We start from the raw sequence: 10,342 nt of genomic DNA, 5'->3' as shown, positions 1-10,342 counted from the left end.
CTTCCATAAAGTAATTGTCAATATGAATCTGGTAACACTGTTTAATCTGTCGATTCAACAATGACTAATTCACCTATAGGGCATTTCAAACTAACTCTTTTCTATCTAAAGTTAACCACTGCATCATGTAACGATAGCCAGTCCATACCCAATATTATATCAAACTCATAAAAAGGCAATAACATCAGATCAGCAGAGAACTCATAGCCCTGGACTTTCAGTGGACATTTGAAACAAATTAAATTAACTATTACACTGTGACCCAGTGGATTTTTTACTTGAATATCAAATTTAGTTAACTCAACTAGTAAATTTTTATCAGTGACTAATGCAGTGAAAATATATGAATGGGTTGATGCAAAATTCCATTCGAGAAAATCTCGATGAAAAATAAAAACAAAGTGAGTTGAAAAAAGTGTACGCTCACATTTGTTCAAAAAAAGTATTACGAGCTCAAATGATTATACTCACGAATACTATACTATGCCTTAGTAAATGGAGAGATAATGAAGGTGAGAGAAATAGATATAAGGTGGTGAGCTATATGTATACTCGAGTGAGTATTGGGGGCAATATCATGTGCCAAACTACTTTCGTGCTTAATTTTTTTGTCTAGCCCATTCTTTGAATTCCAAAATAACCTAAGCTGCAAAACATTACTAGTCAAAAAGTCCTATGTGACTTAGGTAGTACTTTATATAGATGAAATTGTGTCGAGTTTTGATGCTTTTACCACTTATATTCATTTGAGCATACGTGTATATTTGTATATATGTTTTGATGGAAACATATACTTAACATTCTTTTATTTGTTTGCTTTGTAATTTATTGAACTAACCCATCTAATTTTAAAAATTGTGAGTCAATTGTATCTCACTCCAGAGTTATATATTTATTTACACTGTCTTGTTAATATATTTTTATCTAATTGCCTATATCAAGCTAGCTCAAGTACATTTTCTCTTTTTTCATGTTTATTTATTGTTTTCAGTTTAGTTTTTTTTTAGTATTTATTTTATTTTGTTCAGTTTGCTTGAGGACAATCAAAGACTTAAGTGTGGGGGTTTTTGACCTCCCGTCAAATGTATTAGTTATTTTGGGTTATTTTCGCACTTAAAGACCTTGTTTTCTATGCAATTTAGTATTTTATTTTGCATTTTCGGTATTTAGCTTGTCTATTGCGACCCATTAGGCCAACATGGGCCTTAGGTAGTTCTAATATGTTTAATTAAGTGCGTAGGATGAAGATTTATAGGCCCAATTGACGTGGAAGCAAGGGATGAGTGATGCACAAGCTTACCGGGATGTTAAAGCATGGAATGAACCAAGAAATAGGTCGACTTGTCACCCAATGATGCCAAGGCTATTTTCATCTGCACAATCAACTTTATTCGAAGACCTTGGACGTGCCAAAGACCTAATTTGGGCTGCCAAGACTCCTATAAATAAGTAATTATGGTTTTGATGTAACTAAGTCATCCTAGACGCAATTAAAAACCCTAGTAGTTTAAAAGTAGGATTAGATTATTTTTCTTTCGGCTTTTCATAAACTATTTGATTTTCCTCTTGGAACCAATTTTGATCCAAAAGTTATTTTATTTTATTAAAGTATTCAATTTATTTCTTTATTGCAAACGATATATTTCATTATTCCAATCAAGATATTTTCTACTCTATTCTCCTTTCGATATCAGTCCATGATTATTCTAATTTCGTTTCTCTTTCGATTCAGTCGTGTTCTTTACATGAGTTGTTCAATTGGGATAAAGATTATGAATAACATGAGTGGCCAAATCCCTTAAGGGAGATTAACAAGTGGATGTTTAACACCCTTAACCCGTATTCGTCACTAGAATAGGGTTATGGAGTATTATCGTATAAACGTAACTTAAAAACATACATTTCCAAATATTAATATAAACATAGCATAACCCAATCATTTAAAGTAAAAACACTTCAGAAACTATTCGGGACTAAATTGGAAACATTTGGAACATATAAGAAAAAATTAGAAAATTTGAATTGTACGGGTCACACGGCCGTGTGACTCACATGGCTGAGACACACACCCGTGTCTCAAGCTGTGTAACAATCAAAATAGGGACACACAACTGTGTCCCAGCTCGTGTCTGTGCTCGTGTAACTCTCTGAATTCGGTCACACGTCTAAGCCACACGCTCGTGTTCCAAGCCGTGTAACTCTCGAAATGGCCACACACGCCTGTGTGCCAGGCCGTGTAACAACTTGACTTGTAGACCTTAAAACTTACAGGGGACACACGGCTGTGTTGCATGGTTGTGTGTCACACACGGCTGAGTCACACGCCCGTGTCTCAGGTCGTGTGGACATGAAATTGGCCAAAATCAAGCCATTTCCATTACAAAATCAAACATGTACCTAAAACCATTTTGGGCACATGACCAAAGCATCAAAATCATACCAAAACATGCATGAAATAACCAATTCAAAAGACTAATTCCATTCAACCAATATGTCATACACCTCAAATGCATTCATTCAAATCTTACCTAAACATGTATACATACCACATTTCAATCATGCACATCAAGTCTAATACCTTTCCAAAACTTACCCTATCTTGACCATTTTGAAACTATTCCATCACATACCATATTGGACATTGAAACATGCATCAAAACTTAGTCATATTAACACATACCAACAAGGCACCAAAAAATCAAAAGTACATTAATCCAAAATAACATATACATGCCAAAATTGTCAACTGACATTCAACTAACATCAAACACAAGTCCACCTATACATGCTATTATAACCTTGGTCAAAACATCTAAAACTACTGATCAAAAACTACTGATCTTCGACGAGCTTCCAAGTCGATTGAGCTTTTGATTATCTATAAAACATAGGGAAGAAACTACGTAAGCATATCATGCTTAGTAAGTTCGTAAAACATGAACGTAACTTACCATTTCAATGCATAACATTAAAACAAAGCATAATCTAACCCAACCATAAGCTTGACACAAGCTTAAGTACCATAAACAACACATGTTAGTGCATTAACACATAATTCACTTGAATTATCATAAGGTAAGCTAGGTGTACATGAACATACTACTTTTAAATTCATCCTTTTCATGAACATAGATATACTTTCATTGAACATTTCCATTTCAAACCTTTTCATAGATTCATGACATAGTTCATTTGAACACTTACTATTCCATCAGATACGCGGGATAGCTCACACGAAGTATGCTAAACATATAACTGTAACCTTTCATTTTCCTTTACACCGTTGCTCACACGAGCTGTGGGTCAGAATGTAAGCTACACGATGCTGCTGATATGTGTTGTTGAGTATCCACAACAAATGCAGGACCTCAGCCATTGGTAGGACATTCAAGACCAGCACCAAAAACATGAAAACCCTAATGACATGTCATTTGTATCCTACGAATTCCTAAGGTTCAAACGGGGCTCGATAATTGTCTTGACATCATTGGATATACATCATATGGTTACATGACAAATAATACATTAACATATAGATCATTATAACATTAAAACACTATTTAATCACATGAACTTACTTAGACAAACAAAGCGTAAAAATGTAGTCAATCAATCCAAGGCTTTCGTTTTTCCTCGATTTAAATCCATACAATGCCTATCTTGATCTAAATATATAAATTCAATTCACTAAATACTTCTATTATTCAATTCAGTCAATATTTCATATTTTTGCAAAATTACTATTTTTCGCTAAGATTTTAACTTTTTACAATTTAGTCTTTAAGCTCATAAATTGAAATCTAAGCAGTTTTGTCCTTATTTCATGCTAGCTGAATTCATTAGGGACATCTACCAACTCATACAAATCACCATTTCATCAATTTAACTTAAACTTTTATCATTTTTACAAATAAGTTCCTAAATGACATTTTCATCAAAAATCACTTTACAAAACCTATTTATTTATCAACAATGACTCATAATATTTCATCAAACATCAAAAATCATGCAAGAACATTCATGGTAAAATCTTAAATCTTTAACAGTTTTGCGAATTAATCCCTAGGCTAGCTAAATTAAGCTACAATGATCTTGAAAACATAAAAATCATTAAAAAGGGACAAAATGACACTTACATGCTAGCAATTGTTGTAGCCGAATGAAAGAACCCTAAAATGGCTTTCTATCCTTCAATATTCGGTGAAGAGAACATTTGGAGAAGATGAATGATTTATTGTTTTAATTAATTTAACCTTTATTTACCAAATTACCAAAATAACCTTTAAAAACTTTAATAATTTCAATAAAACCATGCCATGTATGTCCACTAACCACATAAATGGTCTAATTACCATCTAAGTCCACTCGTATTTAAATTTCATAAATAATTAATATCTTTAACTAATAGAACTCCACTTTTACACCTTTAACCACAATCCAAGGCTTCTATGACTGCCCAGGAATGTGCGGTTTGTCAACTAATTGATAAAATCACAAAGTTTGATTCTGATGATGATGAGGAAGAGGTGTCCATCAATTAGCTTTGAGAAAAAGATTTAAGAAGGTTGCTAGTAAAACCATTCAAGCTGACAATGATGACCAGGATAGGCCACAACGTTACAAGAAAGCTACAAAGAAATCCACCCAACCCAAGTGAAGTAATCTCTTTCCCCTCTAAGCTTTGATTTTTATATTTTCATGATCCATCATTCTAGTTTTTATCTGTTTGCATTCATATAACTTTTATTAATTTTAATTTGTCATTTCATGTATTGAGGACAATGCATCCCTTTGGTTTGGGGTGTGTAGTACATATATACTGCATTCTCATAACGTTCAATTGCCATTTAACTGTCATATTACATGAGTATATGGTTATCAATGATGTTCAATGAGGATAATAACTCTTTTTTGTAAACTTAGAAAATAGGGTGGCAGTTGTTTAGGCATATTTAGCATAGGATAGTTGTTGAAAATGACTTTCTAAAAGTAGAATAATTGAAATATAAATGCAATTAGGTTATAGTAGCATTATTTGAATAAAATTATGACTTTGGGGGTGTGATAACTCTTGAAAAGAGTTATTTTTAAGGCCTCTAAATAGAATTAATTTGTTGTAATTAAGTGAATACATTTTCATTTTTAGGATATTTTTAGAACATTGCATAACAAAGCTTGGATTGTGATATAATGGTCATTATTTGTTGCTTATATATCTGAAAAATAAAAATAAAGACTGGATTGAAATATTATACTCGTAGGTAGGCAGGAAAAATGGACTGGTAGTTGAGGCATGTTTTCACAGTTTCCTTAAGAAAGATTTAGCCACTCCTTTGGTCTGGAGAAATGTTGGTCGACTATCTTCCAAGATACAACAACAAGATGAGCATAGAGCAACGAAGCCAAATTGATTTCGACCATATAACAACTTCGATACTAGTCTAGAAACGTGATTAAAACCAAAAACTTACTGCTACTCTCTCTTTTTTTTCAGAATTTTAGAATTATGAGAAATTTGGGCTTTGATTTCGACATCTCAAAATCAATTTGGTTATGTTAGAATCACTCTAAAACTGAAGAAAATGTGTTCCCCACTTCTGATTTGATGCTAAATAAAAAAATTGATTAAAAATTAAAAAAGAAAAAAATGGTTTTCTGCTTGTGTTTTCCAACAATGTGCATAAAGAAAAAAAAATTGAAGGTTGCGCTCCATCAAATTGAGACAAATTGATTGAAAATTTTTTGAGTTGTCGAGTCTTATTTTATCATCTTAATTTAATTTAATTTTTTTCAAATTGAATAGGGTGAAATGGAATTCGAATTGACTCAAATTGAATCAAATCAAGTGAAATTATTCGAGTTAAATTTAAAAAATTAAACATGTCAAATTAAAATATTGTTACAATATAATTAAATCAATGTTAAAAGGCATAACTTTGAAACCATATATATTTGAAAACTATTACTAAGAAAAATAAGAGGAAAATTAAGATACTTGAGTATGATAAACTTAAATTAGTAATTTACTTGTTTAGGTCTTCAAAATTATTATTTTAGATTTTTTATATATTCTTTAAAAATTTTTAAGAATTTTTAATTTTGTTTTTAATCTTTATAATTTTAATATATATATATATGAAAATTTAGAATTTTTATAAATATTTAGAATTTTTGAAAATTATTTTGATTATTTTTTGTTGAGATGGATCAATTTGCTCATTTTCGAAATTGAGAAGGACCAAAGGGATATTTACACCAATTTGTTGTTTGAATTATTTAATTTATTTGAATTGTAAAATTCAACTCAACTCAAACTCAAAAAATCGGATTACTTATTTGAGTTGACTCAAAGAAACCAAAAAACTCAATTCGATTAATTCAAAATTTAAATTTTTTTTATTTTTTCAAATCAAAACGAGTTTTACTCACCCCTAACTTTTTCAACAGTGGAATATAAGGAAAATGCAAATTTTACTCTTTTGTAAAATGCCCACATAAATGCTTCTAAGTTTCTCCATTTTCCAAATCAATCTTTAAATCTAAGTTAACTCAATCTCACCTCTCTTTACAATTTAATCCAAGCTCAATCAAGACCCATTAGCTAAAATAAAAATAAAATAAACCAATAATAAGTTCTCGACTCTAGAATTAGAATTTCAGATATTAAATTCACCACCCAAAAAAGTATTTCTCGTTAAACCTTACATTATATTATCAAATTTTCATGAAATTCAATATTAGAAATTTCAAGTCGTTAAACAACTCACTCAAGTCTCCGTGTTGTACTGTAATATCAATGATCATTATTGACATGGGCCGCCACATCAGATTTACAATGGTTGACTAAACGACAGTTAATGGCCATGTTAGCAAGACCATTAGAATTTAATGGTCACTCATTAAATCTAACGGACAAAAGGTTTAATTGATGAACTTTGTAGATTGAAAGACTTAATTGGGTGTAAAAGATTCAGATGAATTTAATTGATGTTTTGAAAATATTTGGAGTGCTTTTATTTGTATTAAACTAAAATGAAAAGCTAAAATTACGATTTGACTTCTAAAGTATTTTTTTTTCCTTCTATCATACTTAAATTTTTTTTTGGATCTAATTTAGTATCGTTATGTTATAGTGTTTAGTCCATTTTACTAACATAAGTTAAAAAATGGTGACCAATCAAATCCCACCACATCTTTCTTTTATAAAAATATATAATTTTTTATTAAATATATATATAAACCAATGTTTTTTAAATCGGATCATTGGTCAAACCGGTTAGGCCATCAGTTTGCTGGTTTGACCGATCCAATCGGTCAGATTAAAAAATTATTAAAAAATTAAAAAATTTTAAAAATCCTGATTCAATCGATTTTTAGTTGGTTCAACCAGTTTGCACCGGTTCTCGATTTAACTGATTCAAAGTCATTTTCCTGACCAATTCTCAGTCTGACCAACTAGTTTGGTCTGGTTCAAACAACAGGGATATAAAATTTTAAAAATATAAAAATAAATATATATATATATAAATCTTGAAAATCTAAAAATGATAAAATAATAATTAAATATTTTTAACAAAATTTCAAGAATCATTTGGGTATTTCTTGATCTTTTATCTTGTCCTCCTTCATCAAAACTCATCTCATTTGATAATTCTTCATCTTCATTTGGGTAATTCTTCACCATCAAATCTTTCTTCTTCTTCAGCATCCTAACATCAAAAAGATAAAATCCACTAATTCCATTAAATAATTTAATGTTTTTAATTCTTAAAATAAAAAAATTTCTGGGTTACACTTTGAAGAAGAAGAAGAGACCATAATCTTGTTTTCTATATGCTTTATTTTTGTCAAGTCCTCAATTGCTAACACTAGCTAATAAGTGCTTGTTACTGAAACAAGAAAACCAAAAAGGGAAAAATCAACACAAAGAAGAAAACTCATCTTATTTGGTTTTAGGGTTCAATGAGCTCCAAGCCTTCGTTTGGAATCCGAACGATGAAAAGAAAGACGCACCGTGCGAAAAATTACCTTGCTCGATGTTTGAGAAAAAATATAGACTATAGTTTAGGGAAAATTCAATATTTTTAGGAAAGTTAATAATTAAGAAAACCAATAAATAATATAATATTTATTTTTAATAAAAAGAATTATATTATAAAATGAAAAATGACAAGTTACACGATTTAATTAGTCAAATTTATTTTAGCGTCTGTTAAAAAATGAACTAAAAACTATAATAGAATAATATTTTAGATACTAAATTGGACTAAAAAAAATTAAATACCAAAATAAAAAAGTGAATATACTTCATGAGTCAAATAGTGAAAGATGTTCTGGAATTGAAAAATAGTCCAAAGAATCGGCCTGATTGGAAGCTTTGGGCTTTAACAGTAGGTCCCTTTACCTTAACCCAAAACCCATGCTTGAAAATTCCCAAAGTAACCCAACGACAATGGAAACCTCTTTCGATTTTCTCGTCTACCTTGTCGATCGGATCTCAACTAAACCAAAATCCTTCTTTCATGTTTCGTAGACTCCCTCCTTTCTTTCACCCTAAACCTCTTTCACTTCTCCTCCCCAACAAACCTACTTTTTCAACATCCCAGGCCATTCTTTTACACTTCAACCATCAAAATGGCTGATACCCAAAAGTTCTATTCCTTTCCTTCCCTTGACAAAGTCTCTAAACCAGAGTTACTTCGTGCTTTGGAGTCTTCTCTAGGCTCTTCTTTTAGCTCTGACCGAATTTGCCGCGCCCCCAACCCTTTAATCATTGTTATAAGTGGTCCAAGTGGGGTAGGCAAAGATGCAGTCATCAAAAGACTCAGAGAAGTTAGAGAAAATCTTCATTTCGTTGTTACTGCTACGAGTAGAGGAATTAGGCCTGGTGAAGTTGATGGCAAAGATTACTATTTTGTGTCAAAGGAAGAGTTTTTATCGATGGTTGAAAAAGATGAGCTTGTGGAGTATGCTGTAGTTTATGGTGATTACAAAGGAATACCTAAGAAGCAGATAAGAGAGTTTATGGCAAAAGGGTGTGATATTGTGTTGAGAGTAGACATTCAAGGGGCAGAAACATTAAGGAAGACACTTGGAGATTCTGGGGTGTTCATATTTTTGGTGGCTGAGAGTGAGCTGGCGCTCGTTGAGAGGCTGATTGAGAGGAAGACTGAGAGTAAGGAGGAATTGCTAGTCAGGATTGCTACCGCCAGAGAGGAGGTGAAGTTTGTTAAGAGATTCGATTATGTTGTTGTGAATGCACATGGGAAGCTTGAGGAGGCTGTTAATTTGGTGGGATCTATTATCGATGCTGAGAAGGCTAAGGTTAGGCAGAGGACGCCATTCATTTGAGATTTTGACTTCTTCACTTTGGTTTCTTTTACTTCTTGTTGAATTCTGTGTTATTGGGAATGGTTAATCTGAATGAAAGAGCAGTACAATGTTTCATTATGATATCATACCAAGATTTATTACACTTTTTCAAACTGCATGCTGAAATAGAAATTTGTCGAGGTTTCATGTATGTAAGCAGGTCTCGGCTCTTGAGCCCTGAGTTCATTATATTGTAAAGATCTTCATTTTAGGCCAAGTAGTAACTGGGAGTTCCTTTGCTCCATATTCTTGTTTTAATGGCATTGTTAAATCTGGTTGGACGCACTGGCACTCTGCCTAACACGTACCCTTTGAAACTAAGTAGATGTAATACAGCAGTTAACGTGTTATGCTGTAAATTAGTTTACAGAATGATGCTTGCTCATTTTAACAACACTGATAGAAAAGTTCAATTTCAGTTGTTAGAGAGATTTATTTTCCCGGAAAAGTTGGCTCTACATTGCTGTTTCTGAATGTGTCTGTATAAAGTTTTGATTGTTTGGGGCATCAGAAAATCACCAAAATGAAAGGATGACAAGTAGAAAACAATAGTAGGAAGATGCCAAGTTGAGATGATGTGACAGTGTCCTATCAGCAAGGACAAGAAGATCCTTCTTCATTCTTTACACTTTCAACTTGACTGTTCTCTTGTGAGAAGTGCCAGCAGCACAATGACACGATTGAACCCAGTACACATCTTGATTTCATTTAGTCTAACTGTGCCATTATTTGCTTGGATTTTGGTTTCCTTTTCTCCGAATGAATTGCTTGCTTTGGTCGTCTTGTAATCTTTTTCCTTATTAATGATTGTTCTTGCACTGGCTTAAGTAACAAATCACACTCTTGTTTCTTGAGATGGTTGAAGAGCAATTTAAGATAGATGATGTTCCTTACAAGTAGGAGGTCACAGTTTTTTGCTACCAACTCGACTCATTGATGGTATTGTGCAGCTTCTTGGTAGTTAAACTTT

General features: G+C 32.0%; 1 protein-coding gene across 1 annotated transcript; it reads left to right on the top strand.

The window, feature by feature from the left end:
• Positions 1-8,458: 8,458 nt before the first annotated feature.
• LOC105777873 (guanylate kinase 3, chloroplastic) lies at positions 8,459-9,592 on the top strand. The gene has a single exon (XM_012601367.2). The coding sequence runs from the start codon at positions 8,635-8,637 to the stop codon at positions 9,349-9,351; it is 717 nt and encodes a 238-aa protein (XP_012456821.1). The 5' UTR covers positions 8,459-8,634; the 3' UTR covers positions 9,352-9,592.
• The last annotated feature ends 750 nt before the right edge of the window (positions 9,593-10,342 follow it).

This window comes from Gossypium raimondii, chromosome 10 (assembly GCF_025698545.1).
Source record: "Gossypium raimondii isolate GPD5lz chromosome 10, ASM2569854v1, whole genome shotgun sequence".
Lineage (NCBI taxonomy): Eukaryota > Viridiplantae > Streptophyta > Magnoliopsida > Malvales > Malvaceae > Gossypium > Gossypium raimondii.
The sequence above is the reverse complement of the archived record's forward strand: the minus strand, read 5'-3'. Positions and strand labels throughout refer to the sequence as shown.